The following is a 19,831-nucleotide window of genomic DNA, read 5'->3' as shown; positions in this document are numbered from 1 at the left end:
CAAAGATCCCCTCCCAGCAAAACTAGTTCAGAACCAAAGTCACATCATCACCCCGTGTTGGACAAAAATCATTAATAACTTCCGTGCCTCAGGGTGTGTACCTGAGTCCCTTCAATTAAGGCAAATCACACCTATACTTAAAAACCCAAAGGCAGACCCTAATGACCCCAACAACTTCCACCCTATCTCTAACCTCCTGTTCCTAGCAAGAACCACGGAGAAATGTGTTTTACAACAACTCAACAGACATATAGACGAATACAACCTACTTGACTTTTTTCAATCTGGTTTCAGTAAAGGCCGCAGCACAGAAACTGCCCTGCTCAACATTGCAGATGACATTCATCGTTCCCTAGAAAATTGAAATGCCTACCTTCTCATCCTACTGGACCTCTCAGCTGCCTTACTAAAATCTCTGAAGACACGCTCTGGTTTCAATGGCACAGTCCTAGAATGGTTCTCGTCTTACCTCTAAACATCGAACACAACAAATTAAAATTACATTTTGCCTCTCTAACCCTACTCTGGTCTCTCTTGGTGTTCCACAGGGCTCAATTATCTCCCCCTCTCTCTTCAACCTCTTCATGGAACCTCTTACAATCATACTTAAACAAGCAGGCATCACTATCACCTCTACTCGGACTACACAAATCTCTATTACAAAATCAAATCTCACAGCGACATCCTTCATCTTAACATCACACGGAGTAAGATTCAATCGTGGTTCGACTCCAACCATCTAAAACTGAACCCCAACAAAACAGAAATCATTCTATTCTCCCCCAAAAGTAACCACCTCCCTATCCAAGGCTGGATCTCTGACTTCAAAGCCCTAAATTGTTCGCTCACTCTATCCGACTCCGCTAAATACCTAGGCCTCAACCTGGACAAAGATCTATCACTGAAAGACCATATCAAGAACTCAGCCAAAGTCGTGCTCTACACACTTAAACACCTCGGAAAAATCAGATCTTGTATCCCAGCAGTTAATTTCAAATGGGTCGTTCAGTCACTGGTCCTCTCTAAGCTGGACTATTGGAATGCTGTACTCACCGGGACCCCAAAAACTCACCTCGCCACCCTAAGATCAGTACTTTACATGGCAGCTCGGCTCATTATAGACTGCAAACGATACAAACACATCTCGCCTTCACTCAAGTCCCTAAACTGGCTTCCCATCGAAGGAAGGTGCATCTACAAGACGGCCTGCATCACTCACAAAGCACTGCATGCACAGGCCCCTGTCTATTTAGACTACAAGCTCAGACAAGCAGGAAGTGCCAGAACTTTGAGAAGCTCAACTGCTCTTCTGCTCATACCTCCGAAATTAAAAAGGAAATCCACTCCGACTCGCTCTTTTTCAGGCAACCCGCCCTGCATCTGGAATTCCCTCCTGAGGGGCGGTTTCTCGTACAGGGCATCGGGGCTCCGCCCCCTTTACTTTTGTCCCCATCACACCATCTCCTCAATAAGAACAAAGGTTGCAGTTCATGTTTTTAAAAATCAAGGCTGCACTCAGTGCTCACCTAAATTCAGTAAATAGTCGTTTCCTGTTTTGGGGCCATAAGCAATGCACAATGCCAGCCTGAGAAACTGACGCTGAGTGACGGTGAGCAAACTATTTGTCGGGCTGACGAGCTCACCTACCTGTGGTCTGTGAGGTCATCAGCTCAGCAAACACATTGCCCAAAGGATCAGTCTCCACCCCGTGGGGGTAAAGTTAGCCCTGGGCGCTTCAGGCTAAAGCCCTGTAGTGCCGGGGCTTCACGTCATTCAGGGAGTGGAGATCATGGCTACCCCACCCATTTCCAACTCGTCACAGAGAGTTGGTTCCACCCTATGACGAGTTGGAAAGGGGTGGGGTAGGGGTTCCAGGCAGGCGGGAAGATTAGAAATTGAATCTGCACGGTTTGTCCACAGGATTCCTGAAGACACACTACGCAGACTCGAGTTTTCTGTTTTATTGGCTGCAACCAGGAACAGAACTCTGCGAAGTACGACACAAGTAGGTTCATCAGAAACTGCTCAATTTTCGTATTGCGAGACATCGTCTTTTATGCTAAAAATCACATTCCTGACAAACACCCATTATTTTTGAATTGTCCAATCAAAGATAACATTGTAAAAGGTATCGCATGACGACAAACCCACTTTTCAGTTGTCCAGCCCACCATCAATTACACGGGAAAGCCCAACATTCTTGCTCGGACAGGCCGGACAAACCCATAATAAAAGACCACAACCCATACCATAAACAAGCCATAAAAGAAGGAACAGAAACAGATGAGAAGCAAGATAAAGGGTGTGTGCGTGTATAGTAAACTCAACAATGTCCTGTTCTTTGATCTCTATCTCGATCAACTACCGGACAAGGAACTGGCTTAGCAAGTCTAGCTTCAGGCAACGGGGTCAGTTCGCTCAGGTCATCTAGAAGTCAGCTAAAGCATACGTGTACCAAAAGACTCGTTCGGCCGTAGTCATCGGCCTATGTGAGGGCAACCACAAAATGGCTGTCGTACACAAAATGGAACCCGAAGGTTCAGAACGAAATCCCTAAATACGTAGTGAATCCATCAGTCTAGCATGGCGAAATTACTCGTACATGCCGCACTCGCTAGTTACGGTTTGCTACTATCAAATTCGTAACAAAACCATGACCTTTATAAAACGGGTTCAGAATTCACAGAACCTCAGACCCTCCTTTTGCCCTTACATAGGCAATAACCTAAACTCACGTCAATCTGAATCCAGGTCTATATTCATCAGATCATCAAGATGTTGCTGGAGCATAATCCTCGTACTTAGTAACTCTCTCGATACAGGTCTCCTTGCACACGTAGTAGCACAAAGGCGACATATAGCAGGAGCACACTGTACACAAAGACAGAACAGGAAAAGAATCGCTAAAACCCTCCCAATGATCATCAGAATCTTCCATCCCAAGTGGAGAACAATTCCCAAAACCATCCTATCAACGACCAATCTCCTTTGTCCACATGTACAGACTCGGAGATCTTATGTAGCTTGGAAATGGCCTGGTATACTGTCGGAGCATTGTCTGGAATGAAAACGCAGCAGCTCGATTGAATCAATTTACATACCCCTCCTCTATCTGCAAGTATGACATCTAACGCAACTCGATTCTGCAACGTCATAAGACGATCTGACTGGAGCTCAGCAGTCAGGTTACTAAGGGGACCGGCAGTCTCAACTATGGTGGACTCAACCACTCTCGTCAATTGCCATATGTTCCTACTGTTGACCATAGGTCCCCAAAACGGCAGAAAACCCTTAAGAAAGTCTCCCAATTCTTGTCCTGAAGTATCTTCCTTACTGAAGACACCTCTAGCAACTCTCGTTCTATGGTAATCTGCGGCTGCAGTATACGTAGGGGGCAACAGAACGAAACATAACATGTTCCCGAAAAATCAGGGGGCAACCATGTATATGCTCTGTCAAAGCAGACAAAATACGTACCCTTAGCTGCTAAAAACGATGGGGAAGTCTGGGACGCAAAAACAAACGTCTCAGTGCAAACACTCTTCCCTAACTGAGCTCTCGGATTCTTGCCATTACCTTGCAGACAAAAATGACCACGATGGGGTACGATCCAAATCGGAGATGATCCTTTCCTTCGCTGCTTTTCACTCAGACTAACACCATATCCAGTCACGTTCCAACCAATATAAGCTTGTGTCTCGTCTCCAGGAATAGTCTCATAGGAATTAATTCCTCTAATCATGTCTACTATTCCCTTCACAAGAGCACTATTGCTCGGATTATCTTTCATGGAACGCAGGGGATAGACTTCATGGGCATAAATGAACATTGTCCTATACGCCCACACAGAACCATTATAACTGAATGGCAGGACCAAATAAGGGATACCTTTATCCGTAGTATGAGGCATAAGCCCACATACCCAACAATTAGTGGTGTTCACTACTAACTGATGCTGATGCAGAAGTTGAACAAAGGAATTATTAACAATATAAATCTTCTAATTGATTCATGTTCAGGCAAAGGGTGAAAAGAATGCGAAGAAGTAGTAGTAGGAAAAGACATAGGTTGTGTGGTGGGTGTAAACGTCACTTGAAAAGAGAAAAGTACATATCCCACCAAAAACATCGTCATGCTAAGTAGCATTAAAAGATACAATATCAAAAAACATTTTCTACTCAATAATTTACGCAGTCTTGTCTTAAAGTTCATTTCTTCAACAGCTCTCTCGATCTCAAAAAACTCCATCCTCTAACCGTGCTGTTCGCGGCAGTTGGTTCTCTTCTGCTCAGATGTACGTCTGAATGTCCCAGGGAACGCCCTAGAACAAACCAGAACCGTCGACCTTGTGTCTACCGGCTGTACCCTCTAAGTCTTTATACCGCAACCCTACAGCTGAACCCGGATGGTGGTTCGAAAAAGAAAAATAGATCAAAACAGCTTTTCGGATGAGAGAGCGTAGTTTCAAAAATAGCAAGAAGGAATTTTTTTTATTTGTCCCTCGACTCTTGGTCGTAAATTATAGCGGCCTTTACCAGGCAATGTCTGATCACGAAACAACAACTCAGGTTCAGTAGTGTCTAGTCTCAAAGAAGGGGACACAGCTTCTTGCAAAATGTCGTTGTCCTCACGTTCAGAGCTTATCCCAACCAAATGCGCATCACTGAATGGAATGAAACGTGGCACAGTCTCAGTCTCTGAATCGCCAACACCCTCCTGGACCCACTGGTCATAAGGCAGAGGCAAAGAAACCCTCTTACAATGTACGCCGTGGATCCAGTTCTTTTTTCCGTAAACTCTCACTGCGGTATGCGTCGCCAAAAGGACCTGGTATGGTCCGGTCCAGCGGGGCTGATCGTTCTTTGTCCGCTGAAAATTCCGAATCAGAATCCACGAACCAGGATCAATGGCGTGTCCTGGATCTTTAGATGCTTGTGGGAGGGTATCGTGAACCTATTGGTGTAAGACACGCAATTTAGCCGTCAAATCATACAACTAATCAATCAGCCCAGGATGTTCAATCTCGCTTAACTTTGTCGGCCTCGGCACTCCCCATATGTTCGCCGGGCGACCAAATACAATCTCGTAGGGGGTAAGGCCCACTCGAGAATGCACTGTAGTTCTGGTTGACAAAAGTGCCAATGGCAGGGCATCGGGCCATTGGAGACCAGAGCTCGCCTGAATCTTGGCTAATTTGAGTTTCAAAGTGCCATTATAGCATTTGACTAAACCAGCTGATTGGGGGTGATTTGCAGCATGGAATTTCTGTTTTATGCCTAAACCTTCACACACTCTCTTCATGACTTGACCCACAAATTCACTCCCATTGTCACTCCACACCATCCTTGGCAAACCATACCTAGGGAAAAATTCCTTGAGTAGGACTTTAGCTGTAGACAAGGCAGTATTATCTTTCAGGGGGTATGCTTCTACCCATCTTGAAAAGGCACATACAACCACAAGGACGTATTTCAGGTTGTTACATCTTTCCATATGTATAAAATCCAATTGCAAAACCTCGAACGGATACGTTCCAATTTTCCGTACTCTCTCTCCATACACTCAATTATTTCTCAGTAGCTTCTGCCTGAATTGACTTCACGCTCTCTATCGTATCTTCACACATTCCTCTATCCGGAACCCATCTTGCTGGGCCCGCAACATACATTCGACGCATCACATCTTTCGCCGTCTCTTTCGCAACTTCATCCACAAACGCATTACCACGACCAACGTCATCGGTAACCTTCTTATGTGCACTGCATTTCACGATCTCAACTTGCATCGGCAAAGTAAGTGACTCAAGAAGTTCATTCACCAACTGACCATGCTGAATTTTCGTACCATGCGAAGTTAAGAACCCACGTTCTTTCCACAAGCGACCAAAACTATGAGCAACACCAAACGCGTACTAGCTAACGGTATTCACAGTCACTCGCTTTCTTTTCGACAACACACATGCTATCGTTAGTGCAATCAACTCTGCTGCTTGAGCTGAATTTTGTGGGACACGTGCAGCTTCAACAATCGTATGCAAAGTCGTAACCGCATATGCTGCAGTCGTATCACCATTCGGAAGCTTAAAGCATGAACCATCCACCCATGAAGTACCATCAGATTTCACAAGAGGAGTATCTTTCAGATCAATTCTACCCTTCGTTTCTACCTCTGTCCTAAGAAAGCAATCATGCTGTTCCTGAACATCCGTCTCTACAGAAATCGGCAACAACGTAGCTCGATTCAACGTGTTGCATCGCTTTATATGAACATGACTCGCCAAAAGTGTCAACTCGTAACCTGACAATCGAGCACTAGTTAAGTGCTGTATCTTTGTTCTGTTTAATAAAGTATCCACTGCATGTGGAACCATCACAATCAACTTATTATCCATCACCAAACCAGCAGACTGTCGAATAGAAACAGCTGCTGCTGCTGTAGCTCTCAAACAACTCGGCAACGCTCTAGCTACAGGATCCAAAGTCGACGAGAAATATGCGCACGGACGTTGTTTATCGCCGAACTGCTGAGTCAAGACTGACAATGCACATCCCTCTCTCTCGTGAACATAGAGTGTAGAAGGCTTACTGTAGTCGGGAGTACCCAACACAGGAGCCGAACACAATGCATCACGCAATTCAGAAAAACTCTTCTGGCATTCGTCAGACCAAGGAAGAGGATTCGGAGTATCCTTAAGCGTAAGTGCTAACAAAGGTTTCACTAGCAATGAAAAATGTGGGATCCATTGTCTACAGTACGAAGTAATACCCAAGAAAGCACGCACTTCTCTCTGTGTAGTTGGCACATTCATTTTCGCAATCGCTTGAATTCGTTCTGGGGTCAACCTTCTTCCCTCCTTCGATAAGAGATGACCTAAGTAGGTCACTTCATGTCGACAATACTGCAACTTCGAAAGCGACACTTTATGATGAAGGTCAGACAAATGTCGCAACAGAGAAAGAGTAGCTTATTTACAAGTCTCCTCATCATCAGCAGCAACTAACAAATTGTCTACATACTGAATAAGAGCAGCACCATCAGGCAAGGCAATCGTATCAAGTTGTGTTTTCAAAGCTTGACTATAAATGGACGGACTCTCACAATAGCCTTGAGGAGCACGTTTGAACCGGAAACTTCGGCCTCCTAAAGAGAAGCCAAAAATATCTCTACTCTCCTCGGCAATCGGGATGCTGAAGAAAGCATTCTTCAGATCTACCACCGAAAACCAAGTAGCTGAAGCAGGAATCATAGTCAACAAAGCAGGAATATCCGGAACAACAGGAAACTGTGGCACAACAATCTTGTTCACTTCTCGAAGATTGATCACAAACCTATACACAAGCGGCTGAGAAGAATCAGTACGTTTCAGGACAGGCATTACCGGACTATTGCACACATTACCTCTCGTCTCTTCTATCACACCTTTCTCAATCAGATCATAAATGATCGCTAAAAGCGCTCTTTCATCATCACTAGAAATCCTATATTGGGGAATACGTGGCAATCTAGCATTCGCTTTCAGCGTCACAACGTATGGTGGAATCTCCGAAAGACCCACGTCATTAGTACAAGTAGCCCAAAGAGTATCAGGGAGAGAACGCAATTCCAACGGAAGCCGATCTATAGACAAATACATCGGAGAGATAACTCTCTTACCCAATGTAAGCTGTACTCCCGAAGGAGAACAATGCAATGTCGCATACAATCTCTTCAACAAATCCAATCCCAACAAATTCTCACCACAACCTGTCGTTAGAATGAGGGGTGCTTCCAATTCACAAGGTCCAACCAAAAGAGACAAAGGACTAGAAACCGGATTACAAACCGGGGCGCCAAAAAAACCTACAGAAACATTCGTCAAGCCAGACAAAGGTGCGCCAGGGAGTTTAGAGTGCATGATAGAACTCTTCGCTGCACCAGTATCCAACAGAAAAGGCTCTGACACACCCGATGTAATCACTTCAACATAAGGTCCACTCTGATCTACTGGAACTAACACAACTCCCTCTCTTTGTCTATGGCTGTCCTAGCAATCATTACCGTCAGCATTCTCACTCTCAACGTAGTAGTCGTCAGCATAGTACTGAGTCGATCTACCAGACGCAACATTCTGCTGATTAAAACAATTCATCGTATTCTGTGGAGGCAAGGAACGTGCATTCTGGGGTAACACACCACGTCCACTACCACTAGGAGCTTGCTGAACACCTCGACCTCTCACACCAGAAGCACCATTCATACGTTGCAACAGAACCGGACAACTATTCTTGAAGTGACCTTCCTCTTTACAATACGCACACTGATTAGGGCCTGGAGGAACACGCTGCTGAGATCCTCTCTGAAACTGCTGAGGTTGCTGAAATTCACGCTGATTATAACGGGGCGGATACGCCTGTTGCAAAAGAACCTTCGTCTTCAAATCTTTAGTCTTTCTCTCTGCTTTATCTTTCTCATCCTTATCCCTATTCTCGTAATATTGTGCAGTAGCCAATATCTGGGCCGATGAAGAAACAGCCCATGAACTCTCTGAATCCTTCAACTTATTACACAACTCGGGAAGCAAGTTATGAACAAACTTATCTACAAACAATCTTTGGCCACCTTCCGTACTCATGTCTTGACCACTATGACCTATAAACGTCTCTTCGAACCTAGTGAAGAAATCAGACACACTCTCATCTTTCTTCTGCTTGCATGCAGACAATTTATCCCAATTCACTCGCATATAAGTAATAATCCTACCAGGAAGTTCTGCAACTAAAGCTTCAGGTTTAGCTCCTCCACCCTGTAGACCATCTGCAGCAGTAATATTAGCCCATGAATCACCTAACTCTACTGCATGGTCCTCGTGACGAATCTTCGCCCACAAAGGTTGAGGAACTACATTCCCAAACAACATATCTATATCAGCTACATTCATGATACACGCGTCAGCTGTCTGTGATAACTCCTTATAATACCCTGTAGGATTCTTGCGGGGGTCAGGTAAAGTCTGCTTAAGGACCAAAACTTCAGCTAGTTTCCACGGAACATGTACCCAAACATGCTGAAAATGAGCTTCTACAGCTGGGGGATTATTATTCACACCAGCAGGTACTGCTTCTTTCCATACCGGAGGAACTTCTCTCATTGGATACTGTCTCACTTTTCTCCTAACAGAAGGATCGGGCTCAAACAACGACCTAGAAGGACATTCACTCCTAAACGCAAGCAACGTCGCAACTGCTTTCTCAACGTCGAGACTCACAATCGTCCCTTTCGCAAACTCGGACTGTACCTTAAACAACTCTGATGGAGTCTGACCCAACTCACCATCTTCCCATTCCTCACGGAGGAAAGTACACATGTTATCGAAGACATACCTCTGCTTTGGTGCTTCCCATTGTCGGAAGACATACATAACCGACTCTAAATCATATCTCGAAGAACTAGTAACCCATTTACGAGCCATAAGATCAAACACTGCCCGCTCTTCGGGACTCGGAAACTGGCTACGCAACTGTTTATGCTTAAATACAGGAGTCACACTCAATGACTCAAAAAAAGGAGACAAAAGACCAGCAACAGTATCAGTCATTCTCTTTCGAACAGAAGGAGAAGTTGTCATAAGGACAGGAGACAAAGCAGGCTGAGACAGAACAAATGTAGGAGTAGTAGCAGGAGTCGTAGCAAGTACAGGAGAAAAAGTCGTAGGAGTTTGAGGCGGAACTGTTAGCAAAGTCGGCGGCCCTAGAGGAGGCTGCGCCAAAGGAGGAGGAACCAACTGAAGAGGAGCTGGCGGCTGTGCAACAACAAGAGGCTGAATAGCTGGAGGTTGCGCAACTAAAGGTTGCGGAGGTGCTGTAGCACTCTGCACATAAGGTGGTGGCGAACTTAACAAATGTGACATCAAAGGATACTTTTCAGGGTTCTCCGTTGCACCTTGTAGAAAAGGTGACAAAGCTGGATAACATTTATCGATGGCCATTTTACGTTGCCTATGCAACTCTTCACTCGCGTGTTCTTCCTCATTATCTTTAAACTGCCTAGCAGCTTGCATTATCGATATACCCTTCTCTCTTTTATCTCTCTTTGCTTGTTTAATTTCTCTCCGTTTGGCTTCCTTACGCCATAGGCGGAAAGAGTCAAACATTGCCGGCCGGGCTTCCTTCTTAAATAGTTTAACTTCCAGATTATCGAAAATCTCTGTGTCATAGCTACCATGTTGGGGCCATTTTAAAACACCGTCTTTCCTAGTGTATCGGACCCACAATGCATTATACGTAATGGGGCCCACACCATGTTTAAAATAGAGCTCATAAGTCAGAGTTCCAACCGGAGGTATCGGACACGAATCCTCCAATCAGGAATCCCTATTACAACTACAACAAAATATCTTTCCAAATTTGCTAAGACCAGGCATCTTCGCTCACTGATCTAGCTTCAAACTTCAAGGGATTACCAAAAACAATAGTCTCGCAAATATACAAGTCCCTCGGTTTTGGCACTTGCAAGTTCCAAATCAAAGATCCTGAAGGAAACCCAAAACTAAGGACTGGGAACGTTCCACTTATACTTAACTGAAGTATCGATCACGTCACCAGAAGACCCGTCTATCGTCTCGCTCTACTAATCGTCACAAAGGCTCCAAGACAGGGCGACAGTCAGGGCAGCAGTCCTTCGTAGCCGTCGGAAAGCGGGAAGCCTTGCAGCAAAAACCTTCAGTCCACATTCGACATGCCGGGGTCGATGAAGTGGGGGCCCTCTTCCAGAATTTCCACACGAAGCTCCTCACGATCTTCAGGCTGGACCGGTACCACTGAAGTCGCCCCACGTAGGGCGCCAACTGAAGAACCGGGTTTTAGAACCCAGCGGCGCCAGGGAAAACGCCCAAAGTCTTCGGATTCACCTGTCTTAGAATACAGAGACACAGGATACTTCTCGGTGACGTCAAAGATCAAATTCATTGGCTGTAACCAGGAACAGAACTCTACGAAGTACGACACAAGTAGGTTTGTCAGAAACTGCTCAATTTTCGTATTGCGAGACATCGTCTTTTATGCTAAAAATCACAAACATCCATTATTTACGAATTGTCCAATCAAAGGTAACATTTTCAGTTGTCCAGCCCACCATCAATTACACGGGAAAGCCCAACATTCTTGCTCGGACAGGCCGGACAAACCCATAATAAAAGACCACAACCCATACCATAAACAAGCCATAAAAGAAGGAACAGAAACTGATGAGAAGCAAGATAAAGGGTGTGTGCGTGTATAGTAAACTCAACAATGTCCTGTTCTTTGATCTCTATCTCGATCAACTACCGGACAAGGAACTGGCTTAGCAAGTCTAGCTTCAGGCAACGGGGTCAGTTTGCTCAGGTCATCTAGAAGTCAGCTAAAGCATACATGTACCAAAAGACTCGTTCGGCCGTAGTCATCGGCCTATGTGAGGGCAACCACAAAATGGCTGCCGTACACAAAATCGAGCCCGAAGGTTCAAAACGAAATCCCTAAATACGTGGTGAATCCATCAGTCTAGCATGGTGAAATTACACGTACATGCAGCACTCGCTAGTTACGGTTTGCTACTATCAAATTCGTAACGAAACCATGACCTTTATAAAACGGGTTCAGAATTCACAGAACCTCACGGTGTTGCGCTGTATTGTAGGTGCATCACACGTGTACAGTAGTACAGGGGGCGGCGTGGAGGGAAGGTTGCGAAGGGGGCCGCTTCAGTTGTCTGGGACTCGTGGCTGCGTCACTGCTTGCAGAGTACAGATGGTGCCCTGCAGACTCCCAACCCTGTCTCACAAGGTGAGTGATTTGTTTTTACAGCTCCATCTGTCCCTGAAAATGCGTGTGCTTTTGTTTTTGAACTCTTAGTAGTTTGTGCATATCTCAGTTAATTAATTAACAACTGTGTGCGTGATTTAACACAGATGCGCTGCTGATTCAGTTGTTGTACTGCCCTATGTAATAGTATGCCAATAGTAATACCCAATAGGCTTTGAGTGACCAGCCACAGTGTACCCGGAGGGTATGGACGATGTTTGGGTGTCTGTACAATCAATAATGTTTTTTGAAGAACTAGCATTCTAAACACATATATTTTAAAGTAATTTCATTGTACGCACAGTAATGGTTTGTGTACTCTGAAGATTTGTGGTGACATGAAATGTGACTAAAGTTCATTCATTTTAAGTTAGGAAGCCACGATTTATCCACAGGTTTTCAGGTTTAACTTTACAAATATCTAGTAATTGAGATTCTTTTCATTTTTGGCTTTGGTTTTTACCTCTTTGTGCATGTTTCCATACTTTTTATGACTGTACCCTGCCCTTAACCTGAAGTCAGCCCTAATGTTTTCTGTACAACTGGCATGCTAAAGCACATATTTGATTGAAGGGCTTTCATACCTAAAAATGAAGGAAAAGAGATTTTGTGAGACTAAATGTTTGCCTAAGATCGCATAATGTTTGTGGGTAGGCCCTTGTTTATCCATGTTGTCTAGTTTCACTTTGTACAAATCAGCTAGTAATTGCGACCTGAAGGTATTTCTAATGTTGCTCACATCTTGCTCTATAATAATCTGGGCCACGTGCAGGTTCTACATGAAAACTGTCTTGCCGTTTAGCTGTGTTTTTACATATGAATGTCATTGGGCCTAATGACACCTAGAAACATCGAATCTTGCTATTCTTTGGGCAGTAGAATAGAGCCATAACTGTGGCACAGTTAATACTACATATTTTTTTTGCAATTGCATAGAAAATGGTGATTGGACTTCCAAAAATGCACTGCTGTGCTGCCATAATGTGCCCAGAGGCCAAGCTCAGCCGCACCACTCACAAACTTCACCAGCCGCCACTGAACCCCTCCTACCCTGGCTCCAAAAGAGACTTGAAAAGCCATCTCCGCAACAAGTACTGGAGCCCATGAATCAATTTGAACCTGAATTTCTTTAGGCACCTGTAATCTGTTCTTACCACAGTTTACCTGTTGGCCTTTTTTTCTCCTTGTGATCTTCTCTCCAAGGGCCCTGATTGCTCATTTCTGTTTTCCTCCATCCTCCATAGCCCTTTAATTGTATACATGTCTGCAGAAAATGTTTGCTCCTCTGTTACTTCTACTTCCCTCATCCTATATATTTAATCTTGAACCTATGATTAAAAACCTTGCTCTTGGTTCTATACAATGCTCGTATACCACAGGATTTGCAATGCTTTATTGGTTCCCTCAATTTTAATCGTCATGACCCCCTTCAGAAATTCCTCCCCTACGATACCTACAATTGTTTCATTGCTTATATTTTTGTATGCTTCTCTACTGACTTTTCACTTTCTTTATTTTATTATCGTTTGTAACCTGGAACCAAGGACTCTTGCCTTGCTCTTCACACTGTAAAACACTCTAGATACCTAAGGGTCTAGCTAGCGCTATATAAAACCTTAAATAAATAAATATACTTCCCTTTCCTGGATTGGCACCAGGCTAGCTACAGCTGGCCCAGGGATGAAAGGACCCTTCTGCCCCTGGTCTCAATTTACAGTTAGCTATGAATGGGCTGTTTTCACCCTGGTCCCTTTCAAGTGAATTTCCTTCCTGAGCCCTCCACAACTGCCCTGGTACAGGATAAGTCACATAACTCACACACAGGTGTTCCTGACAAAAGACCCAACTCTTTGTCTCTGCTCTGGTAGCCATTTTCACACCTCTTCACCGGAAAATTATCTTATTATATAAGGCAATTTGACAGGATCATTTCTGATCAATAAATCTTAAAATTGGAATTTGTTGGGTGCTCCATATACCTCCAAAGTGAAGATTGTTTTTTGTCTGATTGAGGTATACAACAACATCTTCTAGTCTAGACACATAATCACTGCAGCAGTGGTGGCTGCTCCATTAGAGCATAGGAGCGCTGCACCCTGCCACCAGCAGCAAATAAAACAATAACAAAATGGGTTTTAAACCCATTTTATTATTTTTTTATTTTAATGCCCTGGACCCGCCGCGAGGACTCTGATGAGTCTTGCAGGTGGTTCCAGGGGATGACACTGCCCCTTCTCTGCGCATGAGGTGTTTGGCTGGCCATCTCAGGCCAGCCAAACCCCTCTTGCGCCATGAAGTTCTCTCCAGCTCCAGCAGCATTGCTGTGGCTGGAGAGAGCAGGCACAGGCTCCCAGTCTGCCAGGGAGCTCAAGTTGCTGGCACTCAGACCAATTCCGACGCTGCTTTTATGAAGCATCGGGATTGGCCATAGTGCATTTTGGGAGCCTGTGACCAAAATCAGAAAGAGTGTGATGCAGTGGCATTAAGGTAAGTTTTTTAATGGTTTTTTTTGTTCAACGACTCTCCCTTCACCTCCTTCTTTCCTCCTCCGGCCCGGCCTGCCCTGCCACTTTGGTAGGGGATGGGCCGTTACTGCACTACAGACTATAACAATATATTAAATGGACCTTTTCCAGCATGTGATAGAGGATCTGAAAGAGCTGGAATCAACTAGTACGAATTGATGTTCTAATGTATTGACACAAATATTCGTCAGAAGTGGGGGAAAAATGGCTCCCATAGAAGTATTGCCACACTGGTGGTAGAAATGATTTCCGTACTTAAAATAATTAGAAGTCAAAGCAATTGTCAAAAGCTCTGTAATAAGTTCATTTGGAGCTGCATGGTCTAGGACATGCATCAAGTATCTGCTTAATAATATGGCTACTCTCTTGCTGTAGTATGTTTTGTACAATTAACTAATATCAAGGGTCACCAATAATTCGGTATGTGAATCATTGGGCTGATGTAAGAACTATCACATACATACGTCTCCAGAGTTGGGACCACATCTTTAATGTAGATGTTGATGTGCTGACCTAAAGGTTCTAGAAATGACCCACATCCTGATGGTATACGCCTACCCTCGGTTGTTCCAAGCTCCTATGGATTTCGGATAGTATGTGCAGCATAGGCATCCTTAGATGTTCCTGATTAAGAAAATCAAATTCTTTTTGATTATGAAGACAGTCATCTTTCGTCCTACTAGTCACCTTCTGAATTTTAATCTTTTTGGACTCTTTTTCTTTTGAGTGCTTTATTGTTGTGTTCTTTCACTTGGTATAGATTATTATATATCCATTTTTTTTATTATTTTCAGCAAAGACGTTCTTTTATTTTTGTACCTTGAACTTTGTTGTACATGCCCTCGCATTTCGATAAATTGCTTAGGATTCTCGTTAAGGACTAGATAGGACCTTGCTTTCCTTTCATATTTAGTTTTACTTATTATTTGCCATAGTTCTCTCTAATTTGAGGCTTACAATGTATGTATTTCTTTATTAAAGATAATTTCCCATTCCCTTAGTACATGTGACCTCTTTTATGTCTGGCAAGCCCCCTCCAATCAGGGCACTTCTGTGCCATAGCTGGAACACACTGTGCGCTCAAAGCCTCACTTTTGTACGGCATCAACTGTGCAACCTTGAACCTGATTTAAACAGTGACGGTCTCTGCGCCGCGGTGCTCTACAAGGAGTTACTAGTTCGCCCTTGCACACAATATGTTGCATCCATGGGTGACCTTTAAACCTTCATGCCATTGGTGTACTATATACTATAGCCTCAGTGGATAATTATAAATGCCAATTGAGGATTTTCCACTGGGGATTAGCCAATATATCATGTTTTAGGGTTTAGACCAAATACACTGAGGACTGGGCAGCAGTGCTGAGCAGCAGTGCCTCAATGTGCAGAGTGAAGAAAACAGCAGTAGCAGTCAGCAACAAGAGTATGGCCACGTAAAAAGACACATTTTCTCACAGCACTCAAATTGGGATTAAGAGAAGTATGAAAAATGTACTTTTTTCCTTGCACACAGTTCACAAGGTGGAAGGAAAATACAACATTGCAAATCAAAGGAAAAAATGCAGAAATATTATGTTATTTTGAGATGTCAAACTCAGATTGGGGCAATAATGAATGACCTGTTAAATACTGTTAAATCCTGCAGTATCTGTATTTACTAAACCAAGATTTGTATCACTCTGAATGTGCCCCATATTGTGCATATCGGGCAATTACTTCAATTCTATCTGCCTCATTATCTCATGTCTGCTAAAACTAAACACTGATTAGAATACAGGAAACATATCTTTTGAAATTTACACATTTATTTAAGGTATAAAAGCTATATTCCACAATTTATACACATAAAGCTATATACAAATCCTACTTACCTTGTTGTCATTGTGTGCTCTGACCTTTACATTTATTAGACTTCATTTCACTGTTATATACTACTATCATGAGATTTCAACACAACTAGTCCCATTTGCACCAGCCTCTAAATATGATGACATTTTATCCACGTTATCATTATTGGAGCACTTCCTTACCCAAGAAGAAGTGATGGTAAACAAAATGTACACACCTCGCAGCTTATTAAGACACACTATTCACTTCAAGTGCTGTGCAGGAGGATGTGCTGTGGCTAATCAAGTAAAATAAAAAATAATGTCATACCAAGGAATCAAACTGGTCTCGAGGGCAAGCAAAGAGACGTCCATTGATGCTCAGCGATGTAAACACGGACACTTCATTAGGTTTGAGGACCACTTTTTCTGCAAAGATGTAATCAAGCAAACATTCAGTACAAATAAACTTTACAGAAATATAACCATAGATAAGTATACTATAAAAATTAGGGAACATAAATACATAGAAAATTTCATTTTCCAAAGAGCAAAGTCATAGGGTATGTTTGTCTGCTACAGGTTTTTAAAATCAACCAAATGTTTATTCTTTTGTATGTATCTGATTATCATAGGGTTTAATTAATTAATTAATGCACTTTGGTAATTGTTTCCTCAAGGTCCTGCACGTGGCACAACATCAATATTTTTCCTGACCTCTAAGATGGATCAATGTCAAGAAGGCTCTGTGTCACAAATATCATGTGACAAATAATATTTCCGAAATATCAATTACACCAAACTCATTAGGTGTGGATGTTCTATTATGAACTCCAAAGAACCAATCTTTTTGTTGACAATACTTAGGGTACAATATTTATGTCACACAATATTCAAACAAAAATATTCCGGTACCAGAGGTCTTGGGGTGATGAAAGAAATAATGATGACGTCACTAAGAAGATGGTAATATGTATATGTGACGAAAGATTATTATGTGAACTATGAAAGAATTTAATTTTTAGCAATGATTAATTGCTAAGAACATATGATCTGTGTTTAAGCTAGTCCCAGGAGCGTTTATGTGGTGTTATGGGTGCAATATATGATCTGAACAAGGTTTGTTTCAGTGTGATATAATGAATTTGTGAAATAATAAGAAAACAATAACTGTAAAAAAATAATTGTATGTACTCATACATAAAACACAGTGTTGTTGCATACAATTCGGGCTTGGTATTTATATTTCTTGATGTACGATAAATTATTGAAGACCTATGAGCAATTTTGAAATTGGATGGGGTAGGCGGAATTAATGTTGTCTGTGAGGTTGCTATCTGTAATCCATAGGGATCCCTTTTTGGGGAGTCCTGTGTAGGTAGTATTTGCATAATCAAGTCTTGAGCAAATAATGGCTGCCATTGTTGTTTTTAGAGGCTCCCTAGAGCAATGTGGTAATATCTTTCTAGTTACAAGATACATTTAGACACCGTTAAGTCTACTGTAAAGGTTATCAATCATTATTATTTTTTTTTAGTTCAAGTGTTTTTATTTAAATATAAAGTGTACAAATCAAACGTTATATATACAGTACATAAAGAACCGCGGCGCCGTTGTCTTCAGAGAAGAGAAAAAGAGAGAGGAAAGAAGAAAGGGGGGTCTATGCCTCGCCCCTTTGCCGCGTGTCCGGGGGTTGCGTCAGGTGTGCGTCGAGGAGTTCCCACATCTCCTCCTTAGAGTTGTGTTCCTTTGAGAGCTTCCCGGTTATATTGTCTGCTCCTCCGAGAAAGGTAACCCAGTTCATCCAGGTCTTAAAGTTTGCTTTGGCTGTGTTTTTCCAGTTCGTCAGGATTATTTTTAGGGCCGCTGTAAGCAGTATGCCCAATAGGTCTCTTTCTTCTTTACTGTTTAGGTCTGCTGTCATGTATTCTGTGGCTAGGCTTACAAAGATGATTGTTAGGTCTTTGTTGAAGATGTCATTTATGAAGCTGTTCACCCTCGACCAGAACTTCCTGACTTTGGGGCAGTTGAAGATTAGGTGTTCTAGGGTGCCTTCCTCTTTCCCACAGTTCCAGCAACTGTCTGTGTCTCTTATACAAGCTTTGTGTAGTTTTGCCGGGGTCCAATAGGCTCTGTGGAGGAGCCAGAATTTTGTCTGGGCTAGTTGTGGGGTTATCTTATTTGTTGACTCCGAGCGCCACAATTTGCACTGTTCGTCGTCGTTTAGCTGCCTTCCCAGGAGCTGTTCCCATGTGTTCGTTGTTTTCTTGTTTAGTGCAGATGTGGTTGGGCTGAGGAGCTTGTATATCTTTGCAGTTTGGTGGCCCGTCGTGTTCAGGCTTTGCATGTATTTGATGATGGTCGGTTCTTCCTTGTTTGGTTTGCTTTCGTTATGGCTGTTTTGATATTCAGGAGCGTGTATAGTTCTCGTTCTGAGAGCCCGTGTAATTGTTGCAGGGTTTGGAATGTTATTAGTGAGTGTTTTGCTTCTAGTTGGCTTGGTAGGGTTATTCCTTTCCCTATCCATGTTTCGTTGTGTAGTGTTCTCCCTTGGTATGTTATCTTCGAGTTAAGCCAGATTGACTCCCATGCTGTGCCTTTCATTTTCCGTGCCATTCGTTTGTCTATTTTCATTAATGCCTCTCTGGTGTGTCTTAGGATTGGGTTGAGTCTTAGGGGGTGTTTGTTCACGGTGAGTAGCGCTATGGGGTTCATTCCTCCCAGGATGTTCCATTCTACCTCCAGCCATACGGGTTCATAACTCTGGGTGTTGGCTAGCCAGAAGATTCCTTGCCTCGCTAGGCATGCGGTCTGAAAGTTTTTAAAATTCGTTAGGTTAAGGCCACCCCGGTCTTTCGTTAGACTCACTTTTTGAAGGTTGATTCTAGGTCTCTTGCCTCTCCATATAAAGTTGTTTATGAGTTTGTCTAGTTTGTTGTGGAAAGTGTCCGTCATTGTCAGTGGTAGCATGCTGAGTGTGTAGTTGATGGCGGGCGTGACCATCATCTTTATTGTTTCGACCCTGCCCCACCAGCTTATGTATTTGGGTGACCACAGGTCCAGTCTTTCCTTCATCTTCTTCAGAACTGCATCCTCGTTGTGTTCTAATGTGGATTTTAGGTCTCTCCCGAATAGTAGCCCTAGGTATTTAAGGGGTTTTGTCTGCCACGCCAGTCCTTAGTCACCGGGTACCTCTTTTGTGGTGTGGATGTTCATTGGTTTACATTCCGATTTGTCTTTATTGAGTTTGTACCCTGAGGCTTCAGCGTATTCTCCTATTGTGTTCATTAGGGCTGTTATCGATGTTGACGGCTTGGTGGATGTGATAAGGATGTCGTCCGCATATGCTGCGAGTTTGGCGGTTTTGTCTTTGATTGTGACGCCTGTTATTCCGTCATCGTCTCTTATTCTGGCTAGTAGGGGTTCTAGTGCCAGTAGAAAGAGACCTGGTGAGAGGGGGCAGCCTTGCCTGGTGCCTCTCCCTAGCGTTAGTGTTTCTGATGTGCTACCGTTTACCACCACTTTTGCTCTTGGTCCGTTGTACAGGGCCATCACCATAGTTCTGTATTTGGCTCCTAGTCCAAACTTGCTCATGCACTTGTTCAGGAATGGCCAGGAGACTCTGTCGAACGCCTTCTCTGCGTCCAGTGCTATCATCACCGCC

The 19,831-nt window shown here is 43.4% G+C and overlaps 1 protein-coding gene across 1 annotated transcript in view; it reads right to left on the bottom strand.

The window, feature by feature from the left end:
* RAPGEF4 (Rap guanine nucleotide exchange factor 4) overlaps window positions 1–19,831 on the bottom strand; it is a 1,206,373-nt gene that overhangs the window by 187,342 nt on the left and 999,200 nt on the right. Inside the window, exon 23 of the mRNA XM_086956142.1 lies at window positions 16,499–16,596. Within this exon, the coding sequence (XP_086812268.1) occupies window positions 16,499–16,596 (98 nt within the window). The remainder of the gene's footprint in view (window positions 1–16,498; window positions 16,597–19,831) is intronic.

Source organism: Lissotriton vulgaris, chromosome 2_1, assembly GCF_964263255.1.
Source record: "Lissotriton vulgaris chromosome 2_1, aLisVul1.2, whole genome shotgun sequence".
Taxonomy (NCBI): Eukaryota; Metazoa; Chordata; class Amphibia; order Caudata; family Salamandridae; genus Lissotriton; species Lissotriton vulgaris.
Note: the sequence above shows the minus strand (reverse complement) of the source record. Positions and strands in the feature narration are given on the sequence as shown.